The 25,188-nt window shown below is 38.8% G+C and overlaps 2 protein-coding genes across 7 annotated transcripts in view; one reads left to right on the plus strand and one right to left on the minus strand.

The window, feature by feature from the left end:
- The first annotated feature begins 1,689 nt into the window (after positions 1-1,689).
- On the plus strand, positions 1,690-6,094 carry ckbb (creatine kinase, brain b). 2 transcript variants are annotated; one of them, XM_056264437.1, is made up of 8 exons: positions 1,690-1,820; positions 2,598-2,802; positions 4,048-4,202; positions 4,282-4,414; positions 4,528-4,699; positions 5,197-5,320; positions 5,412-5,601; positions 5,690-6,094. In XM_056264437.1, exons 2-8 carry the CDS (start codon positions 2,610-2,612, stop codon positions 5,866-5,868), a joined length of 1,146 nt encoding a protein of 381 aa, XP_056120412.1. In that variant the 5' UTR covers positions 1,690-1,820; positions 2,598-2,609; the 3' UTR covers positions 5,869-6,094. The 2 variants fall into 2 exon arrangements, with proteins under 2 accessions (XP_056120412.1, XP_056120413.1); XM_056264438.1 differs by having other exon boundaries at positions 1,729-1,820; positions 2,602-2,802.
- A 1,402-nt stretch (positions 6,095-7,496) lies between these two features.
- The window catches only part of ppp1r13bb (protein phosphatase 1, regulatory subunit 13Bb), a 67,883-nt gene continuing 50,191 nt past the window's right edge, over positions 7,497-25,188 (minus strand). For 3 of the 5 annotated variants that reach the window (XM_056264441.1, XM_056264439.1, XM_056264443.1), the window contains 14 exons: positions 23,623-23,724; positions 20,677-20,851; positions 19,821-20,017; positions 19,046-19,210; positions 18,679-18,868; positions 17,160-17,309; positions 15,258-15,382; positions 14,682-15,168; positions 13,021-13,757; positions 11,713-11,850; positions 11,475-11,608; positions 10,426-10,592; positions 8,899-9,098; positions 7,497-8,704 (listed from right to left, as the gene is read on the minus strand). In XM_056264441.1, coding sequence (XP_056120416.1) covers positions 8,663-8,704; positions 8,899-9,098; positions 10,426-10,592; positions 11,475-11,608; positions 11,713-11,850; positions 13,021-13,757; positions 14,682-15,168; positions 15,258-15,382; positions 17,160-17,309; positions 18,679-18,868; positions 19,046-19,210; positions 19,821-20,017; positions 20,677-20,851; positions 23,623-23,724 — 3,009 coding nt within the window. In that variant the 3' untranslated portion in view covers positions 7,497-8,662. The remainder of the gene's footprint in view (positions 8,705-8,898; positions 9,099-10,425; positions 10,593-11,474; positions 11,609-11,712; positions 11,851-13,020; positions 13,758-14,681; positions 15,169-15,257; positions 15,383-17,159; positions 17,310-18,678; positions 18,869-19,045; positions 19,211-19,820; positions 20,018-20,676; positions 20,852-23,622; positions 23,725-25,188) is intronic. The other 2 variants (XM_056264440.1, XM_056264442.1) reach the window with 2 other exon arrangements.

The raw sequence follows: 25,188 nt of genomic DNA on the forward strand, positions 1-25,188 counted from the left end.
GAAAACTGCCTTCTCTTGCCAGCATACCAGTTGCTATGCTAATGCTAAAGCTAGTTCGAATCATGTGTAAACGTTTAGGCCTACCTTCAGTGAGGCAGTCAATCACAAAAAAGGGGTGCGGTCACTGGTCAGCGTGACAGAAATGGCAGTATGTGATTTCTGACAAAGCAAGAGGTAGAGACAGCACAAACAGCACTGAACTACAGTAGAAGTCATGAACTGAGGAGATGGCATTATCTTCTCAGCATGAATGTCTCTGCATGAGCCCACAGTTAAGCTCCTAGGTGAGCTTACTGTACACAGGAGACTATAGTTAACTCTAGCAAAACATAACTCACAAAGGGAACAAGCTCACAGAGACAGGACCAGTCCAGTATATCATTTCCTTTATACCAGGTGGCCCCTTAAAATCCGGGAAACCCTGAAAGCTCTCATTAGTAATATATAGAGTAGAGAAGTAAGGTCTGTCTAAAACAAGCAGCAAATGTCCAAATATTGGTAGTGTATTAATGTAAAATCTTTCCACAATATGACAGCTATAGGGTAGATAACATACCGTTCAAAAGTTTGGGGTGGGTACGATTTTTTAACGTTTTCAAAAAAGGTCTCTGCTCATCAAGGCTAAATTATTCGATCAAAAATACAGTAAAAACATGAATATTGTAAAATATTATTATAATTTAAAATAACAATTGTAACATATTTTAAAATGTAATTTATTCCTGTAATGGCAAAGCTGAAATTTCAGGATCATTACTTCAGTCGTCAGTGTCACATGATCCTTCAGAAATCATGCTGATTTGGTGCATAAAAAAAACGTTTCTTATCATTATCATGTCAATGCTAAAAAATGCACTAAATACATACGTTACCAAAAGTAAACAGGCTTGTTTGCAGCACAAATGGCCTTTCGTAATACTAATGAATGCACTCACTTGACAAGTGATGGCAGAGATACGACTGCCATATTTTTGGACACCAGAATGTACATAAATTAAGTCTCAACATTTAAGGTCTCATTACTATTACATGCCTGGGAACAAAAGGCCATAGTGGATTTAAAAAAGCACAGGGGAATGAACATTGTATTGTGTTACTGAAAGATTTGATTGAGGGTTTAGTTACACTCAAATCTGAAGCACAGCAAATTGATGACTTTGTTTAGAGACTAAAGCATTTTATTATTTCATATTTATTTTTATAAAGATAATGCCATAAATGTGTCATGCAAAACCTAAATTAAAAGCAAGGGTTTAATTGAGAGAGAGAAAAAATAAGCACATGCATTAATGTGTCACAGTGCAATATACAGGATGAGAACATTATTAAAACCAGTAATACATGCTTATCAAAATGAATTCCCTGGGAAAACAAAACCACATCCACACTACATCAAGATGATGCTGCATTAGCGCGATATTTAGAGAGCTAACTAAGCAAACATGAACAGACAAACTTTATAACAGTGGGGAATAAATTATCCGTCCAGAACAAAACAAAACATATGAGAGACTTGATGAATAATGCATGTGAATGAATTCCACATTGTTCAATTTTGTTGTCAATCATGACAAGGAGAACCGTCAAGGAAAAACATCATGTGATCAATGTAAGCAAATAGTGGATGTTGTGGAGGTGATGCGACGCCCTGTCCAATAGAATGAATGGACTCAAATAGCGTCCAATCAGAGGAGAGCTTGAGCTCGATATAAAAACCTCACAAAGCCGATTATTTCTGGACACCATTATCAGTCTTTGTGTGGGTTCTGGTGGACTTTAGGAAGGATTAATTCCGCTTTCCCAAAGAAAATCAGTATAAGGTATGGTTTTTGTTTAAAATCGTTAAAACAAGCCTTTATTGTTCTAATAATTAGAAGTTGTGATGTGATAACGCTGCCAAGTCAATTTACAAAAACATATATTTGTGGGCTATAATATTAATTTAAGTATGATCAGGAATGCATCAATATCAAGACCTAAAACGTGCATTCAAGCTCTGTTGGCAATTTGCAATGCGCTGTTGATATTTACCTAAATGACTTTAAATGTGTAGAAAGCCCAGTAATCTCAATACAAAGGCATTTAAAAGCTTTAAATATGTTGGTCAAGAGAACACGGATATGTGCATGACATGGTGCTTTTGTCCCAAACATCAGCAACGACCTTGCAGTCAGCCTCCTTTTTCTGCAAGGTCTTTGGAGACGTTGCGCATTACGCATCGTATGCTTCAAATAATAATAAACGTTTCCCATACAAGACTTTCGTAATGCACAGTAGGCATTACATAACATTCAAAAATGGCATGCATTTGAACGCATTTTATAATGAGGCGTCAATTATTGGACGCGCACTCGACATTCCATCATATTTAGGCTACTGCCCGCGTGACATGACACATCACCGAACACAACTATCGTCATACCATACCACGATCGTTTATTGCTGTAACTGTTTAAGCGAATATAAACAAATTATTCTGTTTTAGAAAATGCGCTTTAATGCCGTTACGTCATAAATAATGCAGCTGAGGGACTGGCTTTGTTCTCGTTTTTTAATCGCCTTTAACATCCTTGTTTGTTTCCAAATATTTGCACCAGGTAGACGCAACCATGCCTTTCGGTAACACTCACAATCAGCTGAAGATGAACTACTCCGCCGAGCAGGAGTACCCCGACCTCAGCAAGCACAATAACCACATGGCGAAGGTGCTGACGCCCGACATGTACGCAAACCTTCGGGACAAACAAACCCCCAGCGGATTTACCCTGGATGACGTCATTCAAACCGGAGTTGACAACCCAGGTAAATGGCCTATCTTAAAAAAAGAAAATGGAAAAGTGCCCGTATTTCTACCGGCACTCCGGTGTATGGTGGTGCTCATGTTAAAGTATTTAATATGACTCGATGTCAATTTCCCTCAAAATGCACTTCAAGTTTATCTGTCACTGATACTGGAAGAAGTGACCAAAGATTTTGATGACTCATCCTGCACTACTATTTTTAACCAATCAAATGTTCTCTATGGGCATGCCATCCCCAATACTGCCTGAAACCAATTAGCAAGTTTTTGTTTTAATTTCCATATAATAGTAAAAATCTCTAAGTGTATGAACTCAATAGTACATAACGAGTGAAAAGTACTGATTATTAAAAGATATATTTTGACAAACTTCAACAAAATAAATTGAAATGGCTGCAGTACAGGCTTACCATCTTAAGCGCCTTTCTTTTTTTCTTTTTTTCTTTTTTTTAAGGATGAAATGGTTTGGGTATTGAGCAAGATAAAGCAGATTGACTTATAATATTAATAATTTGGTGGATCCCTAAACACTTTGCTATATATATATATATCCTCATCTAGCTTATTAATAAGACCTCACCAATGATCGTAGACCATTAAGATCACAAAACATTTTACACAAATGACAATAGTAACTTAATTTTTATTGTTGTAGTCTGATTATTTGTCAAATTGGTACAAAAACGACCTTGAATATTTCTGAATATCTGTACTTTTGAGTAACCAGGACTCTGGGGAAGCCTCCTCGGGCTGCCTCATATTTAAGAGCTTTTACAAAGCATACATTGGCCTTTCGTTGTGGTGGTGGCGCACTGACCCTGATAGACCCATTCAAAGCATTCTTGGGCCTGATATGTCCAAAATGAACGGTGAACCTGTAACGTACAAACATAATTTGCATCCTTTGCATAGTGCTGCTTGCTGTTGTAATGCTGGTGGCTAGTGCATGTTATACACCTCAGTATAAGCGTTTTCATGCATTTGACTCCTAATTGACAACATAAGGTTATGTGAAGTCCAACAAAGGAAGGGTTGTGTTTAATCTCCCGATTGCTGCAAGGCCAACTGTGCGATTTTAAAAAAAAAAAAAAAAAAAAAAAAAAAAAAACATGAGGTGTGGCTATAGTAAGCTGTCACCCAATCTGTTTGCAGTCAATGTTAAAGAAATGTCCAAAACATTCTTTTTGTCACCACAACAAATGAATAAAGTCCAGGATTTGTCTGACTGCTGATCTGTTGTGTTCCAGGGCATCCTTTCATCATGACTGTGGGCTGCGTCGCTGGAGACGAGGAGACGTATGAGGTGTTCAAAGATCTTCTGGATCCCATCATTGAGGACCGTCATGGTGGATATAAACCCACAGACAAACACAAGACTGACCTGAACCCAGACAACCTCCAGGTACTCTCCGTCTGGTGTATCTAATTAGGTTTAACGTTTCAAAATGGTCTGCTGCTAATTTCAGTCGTGTTTTCAATAGGGTGGAGACGACCTTGACCCCAACTACGTTCTGAGCTCCAGAGTGCGAACCGGCAGGAGCATCCGTGGTTTCTGCCTCCCTCCTCACTGCAGCCGCGGGGAGAGACGCGGCATCGAGAGCATGTCCGTCGAGGGTGAGCTCGCCTATCCGTCTGTTTCAATTGGTCGCTCAAGAGGAGTGGGCGGAAACATAAGTGATTCAAGCATCCGTGGGTCTGTTGTGATGTATTTTTATTTTTTTTCACAGCTTTGGGAGTCCTTGATGGCGATCTTAACGGAAAGTATTATGCCCTCAAGGACATGACGGACGAGGAGCAGCAGCAGCTGATTGATGACCACTTCCTGTTTGATAAGCCTGTGTCCCCACTGCTGCTGGCCTCTGGGATGGCCCGTGACTGGCCCGATGGCAGAGGGATCTGGTGAGTGAACAGGCTTTTGGGTTCATTGCTCCTCTCAATTTTTGGTTCAATTTGGACTTTGTCCTAACTTACTAAACGGATCCATGTAGGTGCGATCATAATAACAATAATAATCAAAAAAAATTTTTTTTTATAAAATTTGATTCCAACTGGCTATGAAAAATGGCCATGTTGGTGCTGATATTTTATAGTTTATTATATATATGTTACATTACAAAATGGATTCATTTAGGTGCCAGCTTAACTAATGATATTTCAATTTTATTATTGTTTTCTTACCCCGTATAAAGATGATTTGGTTTGTGTATCATACATTTTTATTTTATTATATATATATATATAATTAAATGAATAATAATTACTTTTAATAAGAAAACCTTTTTTTTTCTCAAAATTAACCATGTTGGAGCTGATATATTGTATTTTATATTAAATGGGGGTAATATGTGATGTGTAATTTTTATTATATAAAATTAAATTTTTCTTAATGCTTGTAGGCACAATGACAATAAGACATTCCTTGTCTGGGTGAATGAGGAAGACCATCTTCGTGTCATCTCCATGCAGAAAGGAGGCAACATGAAGGAAGTCTTCAATCGCTTCTGCACTGGCCTCACAAAGGTGTGTTTTTGTTTTTACTGGTCACTTTAGTAACACTTTCTGCAGCTCCAACGTTAGCAGATTTTTAATTCTTAATCCGCTTGTCTTGCAGATTGAGGAATTGTTCAAAGAGAAGGGCCATGAGTTCATGTGGAACGAGCACTTGGGCTACGTCCTAACCTGCCCCTCCAACCTGGGCACAGGGTTGCGTGGTGGCGTTCATGTCAAACTTCCCAACGTCAGTAAGCATGAGAAATTCGGTGAGATCCTCAAGCGACTGAGGCTCCAAAAGCGTGGAACAGGTATATATATATGTTCACCTGAGCCATCCAATCCTGTATTACCTGTACAGAATGTCATCTCCAATACTAACCTTGCTCTCTTCAACAGGTGGCGTGGACACAGCTGCAGTAGGTGGTGTCTTTGACATCTCCAACGCTGACCGTTTGGGCTTCTCTGAGGTTGAGCTGGTTCAAATGGTTGTGGATGGAGTTAAGCTGCTTGTAGATATGGAGAAACGCCTGGAGGCAGGCCAGTCGATCGATGACCTCATGCCTGAGCAGAAGTGAACACTTCATGACTCCTAACTTAACTCCTTCCCTGTCTCCACCAGTCCTCCCTTCCTTCAGTACCAATAATCTTAACCACATCAAGGAACATACACTCCACCCAAACGGTAGTGGCACTAAAGTTAGACGAGTCTTCCATCAGTGTGAAGGATTTTGTATCTCAAACGTCCTGCAATGTTGAAGATGGAGTTTAACACCAGAAATAAAAGTCTCTTTGGCCCATGGAGTTTCTTGTGTGCATGTTATTGCTTGCTTAAACTATTTGTTTGCTGTAATTTCATGGAACCATCATTTCATTTTCCTCTTCTGCGTTTGTCCAGTTGCCAGAATCAAATGCCTCATTGAACATGGTTTACTAGCTGTTAAATTATGCTTATTTATTTTGTATTTACAGTTTTTAAACCGTAAAGGTGTCATGGTGTGCGGTCTATATATAGGATACAATGGTTAATCCCTGTGCTTGAAGGCCATTTTCTAAGGGGACCAAAAATGTCACAAGATCATTACTGATTTGCCCTAGTACAGGGACCACAATCTCAAGAGCATTTGTGGTTTAAAGAGAATACTAGTTCTTATTGCATTTTATAATTCCAAAGTATTGTAGGCATTTAATTCCAATTTAAGAGGTTGCTTATGAATGCTTCTGCCAAACCGGTCGTATACTGACACCTAGTGCCCATAATAGGATCCACCCAAAAGAACTTCAATATTTTGTTGCGCTGTTTTGATCTCTTTAAGTTCAACATTTTTTCGGAAACCATGAATGTAACTTACCTTCCAAAAATTTCGTTAACCATATTTCCCCCATATACTACAGGTGTTTAGCCAACAGTGTCATCTAAGAAATCATTCATTGTAAAGAGTTATCATTATTCTAATTACGAATCATGATAGTTAACACTTACAGCATGGAAAGCCCACCCAACAATCGCTGTAAAATATAGAAATCTTTGTCAACCCCATAAACGCAGAGAAAAGTAACCTTTTAACCAACTAACCTGTGACAAAGCCCATCTTTAACCCCACGTCAATAACAATCCGATTTTTTTTCCGCTATTCGATTTAAAATACAGTTAAGAATTTTAATCGTATAATATTTTGTCCAATTGTACCTGACTAATTAAAGACAACATCCGGACCCGCAGAATTAATAATTATATATATATATATTGCTCAGACATAGTTGCTCAAATTCTACAAGATTATGTGGATGAATAGTGACTGGTTTCAAATCTGGACTATCCCCCCCCCCCCCCCCCAAAAAAAAACCTTCTACCCTTGGGTCCTTTGTCATAAAAGTAAATTAATCTTTGCTCTAAAATATCTGATACGGTTTAAAATACTTTCTCTAGGATTTTCAATATTTGACTCATGAACCTTTATGAAAAGTACCTACCGTGTGTTAATACTCCCTACAGTGCTGGGCTTTATTTGATGTGCCCCAAAGAGAGTGCTTTGCTTTTAGCTAATCTGACTGCAATATATTCATTCCACCAGGTGTCACATTGCTTCTAGCAACCAGGTATGACAAAGTTGGCCTTTTTAGGTCACTAAAAGAATGTAAACCCAGATGTTAAAATAAATCGATCAAGCAAAAACACAGAGACTGAGCATAACACAAGGTGACATGATTTCTTGCTACGACTCATTTATTTTTATTTGTGCACATGTATAGAACACAAGGTGCGAGTCACTGTATTTCACAGAAGCCCACACGGGCAGTTTAGTCTAACAGCATTGAGTCAAGCATGTCTCTTCTCCCATCCTCACAGTATTTACAAGGTTAAACTCCACAATAAAGCTCTTCACTGCCTCAGCGGCAGAATATAAAAATCACATGACTAAAAACAGGAGTGGAATGGAATAGGCTGGTATAATATAAAGCAACATTTAAAAAAAAAAAAAAAAATGTAAATGCGCAGAACATTTTCAGCTTAATTCAAGCAAGCTGTCGCACTCCAGCAAATCCTGACAAGAACATATAGTGTCAGTACCTGTAGGCTAAATACTGATTGATAATGATGGTTCATCTCAATCTCACTCTTCAAAACACTCCAAATGCTGTGAAAAACTCTTCTCTGAACTTCACACTTCTGTAGGATGCTCACTGCAGTGAAAAAAGAAAAATCTCACTTACAGCATACATAAATCCCACACACCCTCACTCATATGCACCTTTATGAATCAAATACATGCCTATCAGTATATGGGGTTTTTCAGTCATAGATCAGAATAGTCCTTCTATGCAAACTAAGTATATTTTGTTCTCTGCTCTCTTCCAGTCTATACACTCGTTTTGTAGATGAGCTATAAAATTCACGCGCAAGTCCTTTGTTTTAAACATATAACATATCAGCTCTCATTCATCCAGTTCAATTAAAAGTACTCAAAAATCTCACTTTGACAAAGAGCACTGCCTGCCCAAGTCCTTTCAGCAAAGCAACATGGGTAAGCAACTACACATAAAGGAAAGCTCTTGTCAAAGAGATTAGTGCTTGATCCCCAAGGTGTGATGTACAGCTATTTTACATGGATACAAGAAACCGTGAGAGGAGTGGAGGGGGAGATACGGAGGCCTGGAAGCAGAGCTGACGGGGGCAGACCGAGAAACCTGAGGCTGCTTGTTTGGCCTGGTGTTGGCTGGAAAGTGTGTTTGTGGGTAGTGGGGTTGATTGTGCCTCCCGGTTCAGGGCTTAGCAGCTTCACCCCTTCAGTCGTCCAAGTGGCACATAGAGGTGAAAGATGGAGGCTCAACAACACCTCGAGACATCAGTCCAGTCAGTCACCCAGAAGCTTACGCCAGAGACCTCTGACGTGGCTTTATTCTGGGGTACAGCTACAGAGAAACAAAGAAACACATAACCAGTCATTTCATAATATACACTACTGTTAAAAAGGGGGGTTTGGAAAGAAATCAATACATTTATTCAGCAATTGATCAAATTCATCTCTCAGTTGCTTTAAAATGTGGTGTGCCACAATCAATACACACTAAAGCAAAGCACAATTATAGTCTATGTGTGCACCTACCCCCAATAGGTTACGTGGCACATAGCCCTCTTTGTCGTTGAGTTTACTCCACCACCAGTCTGTCTCAGTATCGTCCTTCCTGCGTAGGACAGTAATGGCGTCCCCCTCCTGAAAGGAAAGCTCATCTGCGCTCTGAGCCTCATACTCCCACAGAGCGTACACAACTCCTTTATTCATCACGCCCAACTTCTCCTGCACGCCTGTAAACACAGAGAGAAAGCTGTTAATACGGTATGTAAGCGTATCATGCAGTACAATATTACAGCATTAACTTCAGCACAACAGAAAAAAATAGGTTACTCCTAATTATATTGGTGAGGATTGAGTAATATTATTATTTAAAAAGTTTGTCAGTAAGATGTTTTAATGTTTTTCAAAAAAAAAGTCTCATGAAATATTACTGCAATTTAAAATGACTGTTTTCTATTTTAATATATTTTAAAAATGCAATTTATTCCTGTGATGTCAAAGCTGAATTTTCAGCATCATTACTCCAGTCTTTAGTGTCACATGATCCATCAGAAATCATTCTAATGATTTGGTGCTCAAGAAACATTTCTTATCATTATCGATGTTGAAAACAGTTGTGCTGCTTAATATTTTTGAGAAAAATTTTGTGAAAGTGTGATAATTTTTTTTCAGGATTCTTTAATGGAATTAATCAAAGTATTAATTAATTAATTAAAAAAAAAATTCTTACTGACCCCAAACTTTTGAATGATAGCATACTTAATATGTTTATGTTTTGTGGAACAGAACTTTTGGAGCAGTTCCACACAATAAGTGAGTTCACATGAACAATCATGACTAACAACCCGACAACGGGCAACTTCAACATAGTGAATAATTTTGTACAGCAATTGGCTTTATGCCACAGCTTCACTACTTCCTGAACTTCAGCCAGCCCTTTGTTTCCTGTCTGTCATTATTGGACAAACTGATTAATCCAGGTGTGCCTGGCCTCTGTAACAATAATCAGGCACACCTGGATTAATCAGTTTGTCCAATAATGACAGACAGGAAACAAAGGGCTGGCTGAAGTTCAGGAAGTAGTGAAGCTGTGGCATAAAGCCTATTGGTTCATTCAAAGCGCTCTAAACTCTGTACGCTGAGGACATCTGCTGGTTAAAAGCTGGTGAATGCAATGAGAATACAGCAAAAATATGTTCAATGACACCTTCTACAAAACAAATCTATAATATCAGTAAATACTAAAGAGAAATGATCTCCTTTTATGGATTTGTAGCACTTAAAGTGTGTTTGTTTATTTATTTAAATTAAAAGTCACTTGGTTTAATATTTTGTCATCTAATGCAGTGACTTTCATACATTGAGACTCGAGTGTCCAAACGTTTTGTTGATGAATTTGTACAATCTGAGATGCACAAATGGGTTGTTTGGTTATTTAAAAAAATATGTTGTTTTCTTAACTGCCTTTACTTTCCCAGAAAATGTTATCCAATCTGATGGTGTGAGAGAAGGCCAAATACAGTAATTCTCTGGAGAGGAAAAGAAAGATGCTCTTACCATAGAGAAACTGTGAGCACTGTATGAAACCCTCCTCCATCTCCTCGCATTTGTCTGCTGCCGTCTCGACATCACTGATGGTGGTGGCAAAGATGGCGGCACCAGACTCTACCAGCAGCTTACACAGGTGCACGCTGTTACAGGAGGCGGCACAATGCAAGGGCGTCCTACACACACACACACACAAGCACGTCGGTGAGTCCGTCAATTCCACACCTGTTAGCTTTTACTGACTGATCAATCTCTTTCACACTGACAGACCCAACAATGTGTCCCAAAAAATACGGGGATAATTATGTTTACAAAACCTCGTCCAGAGCAGTGTTTGGGTGGTTGACAGAATTACGGAAATAAACACACTCGATCTATCTATACTGAACGTTGCCTCTGGCTGTTAATACCGGTGCTGATATCTAGCCTGAAGGCTATATGAAAATGTTGGTGGGTTTGTAGTCTATCACTCACTATAGTACTTGGTGTGCTTTAATGGTCAGATCCATCTGTTAAAGGGGTGGTTGATTATGATTTCACTTTTCTAACTTTAGTTAGTGTGTAATGTTGCTGTTTGCCCTCCCTCCCATCCCTTACCACTCTACAGAAAAAGGGATAGTTCTGGTTTGCGTGGCTACGCCGAAGCGATACAAATTCTGTATTATAAATTTGAAGGCCAGACAAGTAGTTTGTTGAGGTTTTTTTTTTTAGGGAAGGACTACATCCCTGCGCACATATATTCAAACGCGCATACCTGTGGAGTGGGCTCTTAATACGCATGTGCGCGCTATCAGCGTTCTCACGGGTTCGCGTTTTTGAAGTTAAAGAGTTTTCTGTTAAAACGGTGTCGTGTTAGCCCCCCCTAAGTTAATATCCGATGATCGTTGCGACGGAGGTGAATCGATCAAAGCTGACTTTAGCTGGAGATTAACTTTATTCTGGAGCTGCTGTAGAACCAGAACAATCTCTATTGCTTTAATTTCCTATTATCACTGTAGAGCCGCTTTGGAACAATCCTTTGTTAAAAGCGCTATATAAATGAAGATGACTTGACTCACCAGCCATCACTGTCTGCTGCATTCACATTAACACCAAAGTCCAGCAGGAACTTGACGATGTGGTGGTGCCCAGCGCACACAGAGTTATGAAGGGGTGTGATGCCCTCATCATTAGGGGTGCTGGGATTGACAACCTAAGAAATTAGAAGAATTAAATAGGAATTGGTTAATAAAAATCAATTTGTGTCTGCAAGATCCGTTCACTACGCCACATGGCATGCATCAATATACTACATACCTCATAGATTATCCTTTGTACGAGGTCAAACTCGCCCTCCAGTGAGGCATCCAGCAGCAGGGCGAGTGGGTTGAACTTCACTCTAAGGCCGTGACCCGTCCGCTCTGAGTCGGGCTTTTTTAGGTTAGTGCGTTTGCCCTGTTGAGGACATGGACCGTTAGGCTTTGTTCGTACAGCACTCAACCTCATTTGTTTTTTAAATCTGATCTTTAGGACTGACTGTCTGTACTGTTGCAAGCGATTTAATCTGATGGGTTTGTACAAATCAGCCAAGTCAATATCTGGTGGAGCTATATCAGCTGCAATAGTAGTGATGTAAACATTTACAAGGTCAACACGACGAGACTTTACTATACACAGCGATTGAGAGTAGCTGGATGGAAACAGGAAATTTGCATCTGCTCGTGTATGTCATGACATCTTACCTCACAAGGCACATGAGAACATAAGTAAGATTTCATATATTCATATGGCTGTAGAATTGAGTGTATTCGGACATAACGTTGCACATAGCGTTGTTGCACATAGACTTTTCTATCATTCTAATATGCTGATTTGTTGAATGTTGAAAACCGTTTTGCGACTTTATATTTTTTTTGGAAACTGTAATACTTTTTTTCAGGTTTCTTTGATGAATAGAACGTTTAAAAGAACAGCATTTATTTAAAATAGAAATCTTTTGTTATATTATAAACTTTTGATTCATTTAATGCATCCTTGCTGAATAAAGGAATTATTTTCTTTAAAAAAAGTGCTTTTTTTCAGGTTTCTTTGATGAATAGAAAGTTTAAAAGAACAGCATTTATTTAAAATAGAAATCTTTTGTTATATTATAAACTTTTGATTCATTTAATGCATCCTTGCTGAATAAAGGAATTATTTTCTTTAAAAAAAGTGTTACTGACCCCAAACTGTTGAATGGCGTATGCCAAAATGCCCAAATGAAAAAATGCGTTTTAAAATATGCTAATTTAATCAGATACTTTATTCTGATTTTTAACTTGAAATGGAATAGTAAATGCCGGATTTCATGTAGTCCTACCTGCAGACTTGAGATATAAAACATGTGACCATTGTTTAAAATGGCACATTTTATGTTGTAATAAATAATAGTAATAATTTAATTATAGCAAATGTATTATTTAGATGGCATATTACAATACAATAAAAAACATTATTGTATAATAGGTAATATTAAGTTTTTAGACTGTATTGTAATATAAATATTTATAATTATTGTATATGCAATAATTGATTATGACTATTGTTATTATTAGTAATATATAAAATATGTATCAGTAAACCAACCGTGGGTTGGGATGAGGGTGAGGTGTCTGCTTCTTCAGGGGTGCTGGCCTCAGCTACAGGACTCGGCAAAACCACTACAGGTTCCGCAGGATTGTTGTTACTGTCTTCTGATGGTTCTGGTGCCGGAGGGGTCAGCGGCTCAACCGCTTGCTCTAGGGGCTCATTATCATTGGCGTCACCTTGCAGGACAACGTCCTCAACAACAGCACCCTCAGAGGGCGTGGCAGGCGTTTCTGAGGGTGGATTCCCATTGTCTGCATCAAAGAGCATTTCACCTGTGGCAACGGAGGGCTGGTAGAATGGAGTCACTCCTCCACCTCCACTCACACCTCCCATTCCTCCCTCCATCCCTCCAGCTAGGGTGTTGAACCGCTGATAGAGAAGTTTCTGGATGTTGGGCCCATTGGGACCCTCTGGCTCTGTAATAGAGCTGCGCTTCTTAAGCGGCCGTGGAGCATTGGCCAGTTTCTTGCGCAACACCTCCAGTTCAGCATCGCTCTGGTAGCGCATCGGGGAGTGCACCATGGGTGTGAGTTTAGTGGGGCTGAGAGGTCGTGGGATGTGGTCCACGCTGGGTGGGGGCGGCTCAGGAACACCTAGGATTTGACCATCGAAGTCCAGCTCAAGATCCAACATGTCTCCTCCGGGACCCTGCAGGGCAGGAAAGGCCCCAGAGCCTCCGAAAAGTAAGGGGGAGGGGGGTGTAGAGCTGGGAGGCAGGACTGGCTTACCATATACTGCAGGCAAAAAGAACAAAATACTCAATTATACTGTACTCAGGAATAAAACACAAACACATAATCAAGAAATAAACCACATAATTCACAGAGGACACTTCATTCTTGAATCAGTCTGCACGTTTTTTTTTTTTTTTTTAGTATGTGAAGTGCTAAAATTACATCTTTGACACCTGTGATGTGTTTAGCTGGGGGTTTTTTTCAGTGGGGAATTTTTGAAGACACTTGTGTAAAGTTAAAAAGACACCTGCATTCTGTTGCACCGCATCTATCTGTTTTTAAAAACACTAAGACGCATCCTGTGTGAACATGGACTGTGTAAAAATACAGATTTGTTTTATTTTCATATTAATTATACTGATTCATAGAATCCCAAGAGCAATCTTTTATTCTAAGCATATTGATTTATAGATAAACATTTTATTATAGTGGTATTCAGATATTTCTACTATACTTTTTCATGGGTGTTTATTATTATGAAGAGCTCATGAAATTTCATAATTTTAAATATTGATATAATAGGTTTACACACAAATTGCAATTTAAAGTTGACCCCAGTTAATATCTGCAGAGCGGTTTTTGGTTGTACTATTTTATCAGTTGAACTGCACAGTTATTAACAATATTTTGTTAATACAGAATTATATATTTTTTTATTCATTTATAATCAATTTATATTTTTATATATATATATATATATATATATTATAAAACATTTAAATATTTCATTTTTAAATATGTTCTATTAATTCTAATATTTTTAATGTATCAAGTTAGAAGTCTCCTTGCATAATTGTACAGTATTAGCTAAACCTGATGTAAAAAGCCCGTAATGTTAAAAGACTGCCTTAAAGGTGAGAACAAATTGCCAGTATAAGTATTAAACTGTTGAACTTGAATATCAAATCAGCTGCTGATGTATACCTGCTTTAACTGCAGGCTTGATGTTCAGAGGGTAGTTCTTTGGGGCTGCTTGTTGTAGGTACATGTGGTAGATGGAGCTTGAGTTCATGGTGGCTGGGCCCTTTCTGGGTGACTGCGGTCTGGAGCCCTTATCTGGGATGAACGGCCTTACTGCAACAGCTAGAGGAGGGTCTGGTCTCTCCCCGGGGGGGAAAAAGGGTGGACTGGGCTGGAAGGTGGGACTGGGGGGTACAGAAATGCGCTGCTGGATCTGCTGAGATGACGAGCCGGAGGGTGTAGGGGGGACACGGGGCCAGGCCGGCAGCGGTGGGGGGTTGTTGGGTAGGCTGGGCACTGGCCGGAGTGGAACGTCCTTGCGGCGATCCAAGGAGCTGGTGGAACCAGAGTTGGCAGATGAGAGGGGGTGGTTGCTGGCATGGGCTCCATATGGGGGAGGCTGGGGCTTGTTGAGAGGAGGACCTGGGCCCATTTTACTGGAATCCTGAATCTAAAGGGGGGAAAAAAAAACAGGAAAACACTTTATGATGGTCAAATAATAAGAGGGCAATTGTGTATGCTTGTGTTAGTTAGACGTACCTTATCTGCAGGAGTGCCTGCAGGTGATGCCGTTTTACTGCTCGTGTCTGTTCCAGACTCCTTCCAGTCAGGTGGCTTGACTGATGTGTTGCTCTTGTTGAGGGTGGGCCAACCGGCATCATTAGCTAGAAAGGGAAAGAATGGGAGAATTAGAACAAGACCAGAAATGACAAAACCCCTCACAAGCACATTTGTGATTACAGCAGTATGACGAACTGCACTGCTAATTAGACATGACTTCTAAAGTTGTCTAGGTATGTTCTGGAGTTAGGAGATATGAAATGTAACAATCTTGCACGTGGAAATTAAGTTCACTTCCTTACATCTACAAGAACAGTTCAGATGACTCTAAATCGTAAGATAATGCTATTCTGCAAAGCCTGCATGACTATTACTGACTGCAAGATATCTAGACGATTTCGGACATGAAAGAGCTTGATGTGTGGCGTGTACATTTTGTGTGAAGTCAACAAGTTAGCTGAATGTTAGAGAATGATGAAATGGAACCAGTAATTTAGTGAGTTTAAATGTACTGAGGAAGAAGTAGAAAGCCCAGTGAACCTAATCAGGGTAGAGCTTCTCATGCCAACACATACATTCACCCTCACTCTCACCCATGAGACCTCACACAATCTAATTACATTCTTGCACACACAATCATATACACACATACTCCCAAAAGACAGGATCAGCAGCTTTTGACTCATATTAAACCGCAGTAAAGAGTAGAGTGAATTTAATTAACCAGCAAGCAGGATCTAGTGTATCATTAAGGTACAATTGCTCATGAAAAACCTATAATTTTGACTTTTCTCTTAAGCCACATTCTGTTTGGAAAATTGTCTCTCTGCGATTTTTTTAAGTGGATGCAAACTTAACCCACTTCTACTTAGAAAATAGTTCAATAATTTCTGTAAGAGACTCAGCAATTTGCTTAGATAGTGGAGTCCAAAAGTCTGAGATCACTAGAAAAATGCTATTATTTTGACATTTTTTATTTAATATTTTTTTTACATTACAAATTACACTACCATTTAAAACTTTGAGATCAGTAAGATTTGTTTGTTTGTTGTTGTTGTTGTTGAAAGAAATAGATTAATTTAGCAAGAGCATATTTGATCAAAAGTGACTAAGTGAAGAGATTTTTAATGACTTCTATTTTAAAAAATGCTGTTCTATTGAACTTTCTATTCATTAAAGAATCCTGAAGGACTTTCCATAAATATATATAAAAAAAAATACAATCTTTTTCAACATTGATAATAAGAAATGTATCTTGAGCAGCAAATCAGCATATTAGAATTATTTCTGAAGGATCATGTGACACTGAAGACTGGAGTAATGATGCTGAAAATTCAGCTTTGCCATCACAGGAATAAATCACATTTTAAAATATATTCAAATAGAAAAGTCATTTTACATTGTAATAATATTTCCCAGTATATAGTGTAACTGTTTTTACTGCATTTTTGATCAAATATATCAGCCTTGGTGAGCATAAAAAAAAAAAAAATCTTACCAGCCCAAACTAATGTATATTATCAGCAATAGAGTAAATGACTTAGTATTTCATTCAGTCTCTTTTGCTTTAATGACAGCAGCACTTGAGCTGTGTCAAACTTGATGATCATGTTCTCCAGAATGATTTGAGATGATCCAAGGACCATCTTAAGCTTCAGTGGATGCAAGAAAATCATACTGTATGCACAAAGGGGTCACATGATCAATGACACTAATTTACTTATACAATCTGTATTTGATTCTGCATTGAGACTCATGAGCCATATAGGGTAATGTAACAAGTCACGGAGACTTAGTCAACTGCTTTGATCCTGCTCACTACACTGAATAAGGTTCATAGGCCGTTCCTCCTGCCTTCCCATCAGACACCTTCCCACTCACGAGAAGCGCTGTTCGACCCTGCCGCAGAGCAGGTGACTGGGGGTGGAGCCCCCGGGCCTGGGCGGGGCTCTGGAGGGGGCGGAGCAATCGGGTCCACTATGATGTCTAAATCAGAGACCTTCCAGGGGCCGGGAGGCTTTCTCACTCCATCTAACCCCCCCGCACAAATCCCACAACATCAAAGTACAGGGACAGCAAAGAGAAAAAAAAAAAAGAGACACACATACACGTATGCACAGCACAGAGCAGAAAGGACACAAGAGGTTAGAAGTGAAGAAAATTAGAAATCAACTTCATAATAAAACAGTAATTGAAAAGAGCGAACCCACAGCAGGAAGCAATGGGATACATGCCGTGATCTTTAAGAGAAGAACCAAACCACTTTATTAACATTTACGTATTTGCAGATTGCAAATTACACTGCATTCAAGGTATACAATTATTTAGCTCATGCAGTCTCTGGGAATCAGACCCATGAGCTTGGGATTGTTAACACCGTGCTCAACTGTGTGAGCTACAGGAATACTGCAGCACTTGACCGAACACCAATCTTATTAAGCATAGTATATTTTGGTACGTACGCTAGTGTGTGCGGCTGTGCGCATGACATAAATTTCATCATTAGCATAGTATGTGCATATTGATTTTTCTAACCACACATTTTGCACTAATTAGATGGTCCACAAGGTGGCAACACTGGCCCAGGCCAGCATTTCACAGTAGAAAAAAAGAAAGAGACAGGACAACAACGTGTGTCGAGCGTCTGTGTTCGTTTAAGCGGTGAAATGGAGTATACTTTGAAAGGGTATGCATTTGGCTGTACGCTTGTGGAAGACGTTCACGGCAAAACTGAAGTATACTTTAGGCTTTAGACACAAACGACTCTTTCAAACCGACTGGCTGGCTGTTACGTGGTCTGTCACAAAACAAGTCATATTGACAAGGTATCAAGTGGATAAAATTTAGGAAGAACTAGTTGGTGGATTTGCCAAAGTTTGAAAAAGGGTCATCAAATCTTTCAAAAAGTGTTTTGCTTGAGGCACTTAGTAGGAAGTGAAGTTAGTAGACCTTATTGAGGAGAACTAGTTTTCTGAACTGTGTCTGTTAAAATAATTGTGTCTGACAAATATGCGAAAAGAGTTTTTTCTGTACAACATTCACAGAGATTGCTGCATCATTATTTGTATAAACTTCATTGCTTGCTGGTCTATTTACCAAAACTTAAACGTGATGTGAGCACTTCTCTTAGCGGGAATAAGCTGACTAGACTTTATGCTGCTAATCAGAAGTCTGGATCTGCAAGACTAAATGTAGACCTAAATGCAGACTACCATCGATCAAAAGCAGTTTTATATTTAACCCTATGAGACTAAAGAGTTTATGTATTACAAAATTATAAAGCGGATTCACAATGTAGGATAAAGATAAACAGACATAAAGGGTACCATTTATTTGGCACCATTTAATTCCAAATAAATGTTTGCCGTCATCATGCAGAAGTCAGTGTTTAAGGACTGACCTGATTTGGAGCGGGCATGGTTGGCTGGGGTGTTGACGCCCAGTGACTGAGGTTTGAGGGGTTCAGGAGGCACTACATAACCCTCCTGCCTGCCTGGCACTGGGACCTGGATGTAGGGTCCCACGGCAGCCACACGGCCGGTGTTTCCATGAGCAGGCTGTGGAGAGGGAGGACCATTTACTCTATTCAGCTGCAGGAAGGGGAAAAAGGAAAAAAGGGGCAAAAAAGGTAATGAGCCTAGTTGAAATTCAAAACCATTTCTCTAGTACCAGATATACTGTCTAGATGTCTGAATGGTTTCTGAACAAGCCTGCTAAACAAATGAAACTAAGAAGCATGAGTGAGTGATGCACTCTCATGGCCTTACAGGAAGATTTTCTTTTTGACGTGCCTCTGCTTTTCTCTTGTACAGTCGATCTCTGAGCTCATTGATACGCTTGTCCATCAGAGTCACCTCCATGTTTCTCTTATTCAACAGCTCTTTCTGCTGCTGAAGTTTACTGTTCTGTTCCTGATTCAGCTTATTGCGGATCTGATGGGGGGTGGATTAAAAAACAAAAGATCAATATCATCATTGACAGAAATGATAAAGCACACATACTAGTAACACAGACATACACAGACTAATCATCAAGCTAAGGCTATGGCTGATTTAATGTTTCTATAACAGAAAAATGGCAAATTCAACAATTTTGGATTGATAATTCAAAACATTGTACTATTTTTTGTTTTTAATTTGATATATTTTGTGTATGTAATTTGAATGATTATTGATATAAATTAACACTCACATAATTGTAAACTGCATTTAGACATTATTTCCATTATATGACATTATTACTCTTTTAACAGCGTTGCAAACCTCATACACAATCAATAGAAAATTGACAAACAACCAATGAACCTGATCAACTTAAGCACTTTCACTGACCATGCAGGAAATTAAGAATTCTCTGGATTTAAACATTGGTGGAAACATGTGGGATAATGCAAGCACACAAGTCAACAAAATATATAACACTGTTCTAGTGGTTTTTGGATATTTTAATGCCTTTATAATGATTTGTACCTTTATAATCCAAAATGGAAAATCAGCACAGCAAAATCTCTTAATTATAATAATGGCTAAACTGTGCCCATACCTGCAGCTCCTGGTAGAGTTTGCGGAGCTCCAGGGCAGCGTTGCCGGTGACCTGACCGCCGAGGGTCTGCAGGCCGTTCAGTTTGCCTCTCCTCAGGTCCTCCAGCTGCTGGCTGAGCTGATCCACCCTCGAGACGGCCGACTGCAGCTCTGCCTGCTTCTCCTGGAACAGCCCGCTGATGTGCTCGATCTCTGCGGCTAAAAGAACACAGCAGAGTTATACACATGACAACTTGTGTGCAAACACACAGACATGCATGAGCCGACATACTTTTTCCATTACTATAGGATTATTATTTAATGTTCAATGAAAATATCATGTATGGCTGCACATGTTGTACAGTAGCTCATGCAAAATGCAAAACTAGCAGGCTGAACAGATATATTATATAAAGCAAAATTGACTTTTGTTTTCACAACCTTATAGCAGCCTAAATGCTAGCTCAACATGAACAAAACACTCAAATGAGGGTTAAAACTACAGAAAAAAGTTTCATAAATAGAAAATCTTCACCATGAACCTGCCATGATATAATGATAACAATCCACAAAAATCGAATTTTATCTCCAGCAGAGTGGACAATCCCATCTGGAGTTGCGTGTGAGAGAGAGTTGGCATTATGCGAGTTCATTACAATTCACAGGCTATCGCAGTCCTAATCCTGACCTCACAGCATTTGTATTTATGTGCTCGCAGTTGCAGTTGGAAGCGCAGTGCTCTCTCACACAACTTCTTGCATGAAGCAAGCTGGCTTAACGCAGACACGCAAAAGGTTAAAACCACATCATAATCAGCAGTGACCAGTAACCTATCCACTCGGATGAATGCTTAAGTCAGTGATCCAGCAAGTACATACACAGGTTGCCATTGATGACTTTACTGTAGTCCACTTGGCCCCTCATGGCACGGATCTTCTTGAGTTTGGCTTCCTGACTCTCCACTCTTTCCTTCAGCCTCTGTAGTTTTTCGGTCTCAGACACAGCCTGCTGCTGCCGTCGCTCCTGCTGCTTCAGATAGCGCAACCGCTGCTCCTGCAGACACAATACATACATGAGCATGCAAAAAAAAGGTGGGGAAAACATACATGACACAGTAACAGTAAATTGTCAAGAGCAATCAAAGTATGTACTGAACCACTCTACAACCATTACAGATGGGCTTTAATTGACCTTATGACAGTAAAGCTTATTAGCGCAATGATCCGATTGCGCTAATAAGCTTCACTGTTATTCGCCATTTGTCCGTCAAACTTTCAGAACTGTTGTGACATACAAACCGAAACAACCAGTAATCTGTTGTTCCATTCCCGAAACCAGCCAGTAATCTCGATAAATGCAAGAGTCGAATCGGACTCTATTGTAGTAGACTACATGAACAACTACACACACTGCAAATTTTGAATGATCACCCTAAAGGAAAATATCTCTATTTTTTCAAAAAGAAAAGGAAAAGTAATGTTTAAGCCCAGGGCATCTGCAGTGCCCTAACAGAGTAAAGTGCATTCAGGACAACACCATACGATCTTGTCATTACATCACAATACCGCACTTAAACAAGACAGACAACCTAGTGATTTACTGTCGGCGTCAAGCATGGAGACGTTTGCTATTAAGAGCAATAGTAGTACCTATGGGAAAAGATGCTGATTACAAACCTGACTTCTTGAGTAACTAACAGAAAATAAAAGCAACTGGGCTCTTTTTTTTGTTGTTTTCTTTGTCTATCTGCAGGGAACACAAACAGATGCAGTGAAATGGAAACAGTGTCTCTGAGTGAGTGAGAAAACAAAAAATAGCACATGGTGGACTCTCAATGACTGGAGGCTCATAGTCAACACAGCACATCGACTCACAGCAATAATAATCCAAACAGCTCTGAGATCAGTGTTCTCGTTGGGTCTGATCCTGGAACAGTCTGTAAGTGTGACCAATCCTAGATTCCACAAATCACTCTTTGTTGAATGTAGAAACTAAGCTATTTAGCGCTCGTGTGGATGAGAAATGCCTGCCACCGCATACAGAGCATGTCAGAGTTGTTTGCTACATAATTGGCATTTTCGGTCTCGTCCAGTTTCCCGCCTCAGCCTGTGGTTGCCATGACTAACACCCCTATAATGGTCAGAAAAGCCTGTTGTAATGACCTATAAATGGCACTGAGGAAAACAAAGATGAGCTCAGTAACTTAAAATATCTAATAACAACACTGTTTATGAAGCAGCTTAAGCTCTTTATTATCATTGTGAAAAGTTAGAGGTTTACCCAACAAACACCAGTTTTGAATAATTACAGGGATACTCAACACATTAATTGCATTTTCCCCCCAGAAATGTCTTAATTACAGTTATTTGCATAGCATAACATAAACATACATGGCAGTTCGCTTAAAACTTTCAAGATTTTTTTTTTTTCACATAAAGATTGTTTATGGAACCCTACGTGTTTTTGCCCAGTGCAAATATGAGTAAACACCCAGAAACGGCAGGGTGAATTAAATCACCACTAAATGACACAATCAACAGCTCTTCATATTTCCTAAGGTTATCTACTTGTTTTTAGACTAACTAGAGTTTCCACTATTCATTCTGAAAAATAAAAAGACTATAGATAAACTTCAGTGAATTAAATTAATAATAATAAAAAAGGCTTAAATGGCTGTTGACTTAAAGGGACAGTTCACCCAAAAATGAAAGTTCTGTCATCATTTACTCACCCTCAAGTTGTTCCAAACCTGTATGAATTTCTTTCTTCTGCTGAACTCAAAAGAAGATATTTTAAAGAATGTCTGTAAAAAGTTGACGGACCCCACTGACTTCAATAGTATTTTTCTCCTACTATTCCTACTAATTCATACAGGGTTGGAACAACTTGAGGGTGAGTAAATGATGACAACGTTCATTTTTGAGTGTAAAAGATTTTTGGCAAAAAATAACTCTTGGTAATTCTACATTTTATCTGACAAATCAAGACAAAGCATTGGATTACACACAGTACTCAAGCACCTTTCCCAAATATGTTGCTACTATTCAGCTGCTAGCCATTCAGACATCGCACAACTGCAAGTTTGGTTCTAGGACAAATGTAGATCGATAAATAAAGAAAAGGCTAAAATGATTTGCCAATTTCTGGTAAATTCCACTAAACAGTCAAAATATATGGTTAATCTGATTAAGGGCTAGATAAATTGATGCTTTACGTCCACAATATCAATAAAATCTAAATAAACATTGGAATTAATTAAGTCACTGTTTCTGTTTCAATAGCAAATGCTAAATGGAGACAATATTTGCATCTACAATTGGAGTCAAATAAGTTAATCAATTTCCTAATATGTAAGTTACATAATGCCAAAAATACAATTCACAATACAGTGGGGTCCAAAAGTCGAAACCACTAGAGAAAATTGCTTCTATTTTGCAACCCTTTTTAATAATAAGATTAATAATAGTTACAAATTTGCTGACATTTGATGAACAACCTAGACATTAAAAAAAAACTAGGAAATTCTAAATTCTACCTGAAAAATAAAGCCAAAGCATATGATAATACACCATACAGTGCCATCATAAAGTCAACATAAATGGTCAGGTCTAAAGAAAATCATGTTTACAATATCAATAAAATCAAAATAGAAACCAATTTTAATGTCATATAATGCCATTTTAATGTCAGTGAATTAATTTATGCCAATGTTTGATTTACTTGCAAAAGCTAACTGGAGGAAATATTTGTGTGTTGTCCACACACAGATGAAAACAAAGATCTATAAAAAGATGCAGATCAAAAGACACATCTGAGCGTATTACCTTAGCGACAAGCATCTGTTGCTGGGCCTCAATTTGCTGCTGCTGACGAGTGGCCATCTCCTGCAGCTCTGAGAGAGTGAGCTCCACACGAGGGTTTCCCACCTACACACAGAGAGAGAGAGAGAGAGAGGGGGGGTGGAGAGAAAAAGAGAGAGCGTGATGGAGGTAGAGGACAATCAAAAAAAGGGGACAATCAGGCCAAAAAAAATATATGCACAGAGACAAGGATACAAAGATGAATGGTTTAATTCTACAGGCATAAATGACAGAGAAGACTGTGAGAAACGGACACTACCAGGGATCACTGTAGTGAAACTCGGGTGTGAAATGACCTGTGGCCAAGTAAACACTATGAGCTTAATTATAGCATGAGCGCTATGTTGGCATAGGCCTGCTAAGCTCATCGTGAAGAGGGATGGCGACGCTTTTAGCCGAAAGGGTCTAAAACAGGCCTGTGTCAGAGATGCATCCCAGAATCCCACTCTCTGTCACTGCATTCTGGAAGATAAGAGCAATTGTCCGTCACCGTGGCTGTCGCCAGGGTGTCGCCATGGCAGCAGAGCAGAACCGCTGTGTAGCAAAGATTAAAGGCACCAAAATACACAGATGGCAATTGCCATGTTAGACTGCCATTTGGAGCAATCAAGCAAATAATGCGAACATGGTGTAGTGTAGGATGACTTGCATAAACCTGGAGCAGAACACCATTAACAGTCTGGTTCAGGCTGTGCAACAATATTCCCCTCAAGATTTAAATCTTCTATTGTCTGTGTCAATATAGCAATGCTTCCATTTCCTAAAATGTCAACAGTCTGTTTTGTCTCTGGGCTGTTCTAAGCAAAAGCTATACAAGTGCACTCAGTGTTTTAGGTTGAAGCTGGGCCGGTCATTAAGGTTATGTAAGGACTAGGACGCAATCACTAGGTGCAATATCAGTTGGAGTCAAATTAGTTCATCAACTTTGCCAATATGTTAATTACATCATGCCAAAAATACGATCCACAATATGGTGGGGTCCAAAAGTCTGAGACCACTAAAGAAAATGTTTCTCTTTGGCAACCTTTTATAATTTAATAATAATAATAGTAACAGTATTAGTAGTAGTAGTACGCTGACATTTGATTTGCAACCTAGAAACTTAAATATTTTAAGTTTAAGTATTTTACACTACATTTTACACTTTCCCCCCCAAAAAATAAATAAATAATAATAATTATTTCACAAAAGTTTTTGTTTTTTAAAGATTTTTTAAATGTTTTTAATATATTATTCTTATGTTCACCCAGTCTGCATTTATCTAATTACAAATACAGTAAAATAGTAAAATTGTGAAATATTATTAGAATTTAAAATAACTTTATCTAAATGCATTATTCCTGTGTTGTCAAAGCTGAATTTCAGCATCATTTCTCCAGTCTTCAGTCACATGATCCTTCAGAAATCATTCTATATGCTGATTTGGTGCTCAAGAAACATTTATTATTAATATCAATGTTTACAGTTGTGGAGCTAAATACTTTGGTGAAAACGTGATAATGTTTTCCCCAGACTCTTCGATAAATAGAA

This window comes from Rhinichthys klamathensis, unplaced genomic scaffold, assembly GCF_029890125.1.
Source record: "Rhinichthys klamathensis goyatoka isolate OS25496 unplaced genomic scaffold, OSU_Roscu_1.1 h1tg000221l_1, whole genome shotgun sequence".
Classification (NCBI taxonomy): Eukaryota; Metazoa; Chordata; class Actinopteri; order Cypriniformes; family Leuciscidae; genus Rhinichthys; species Rhinichthys klamathensis.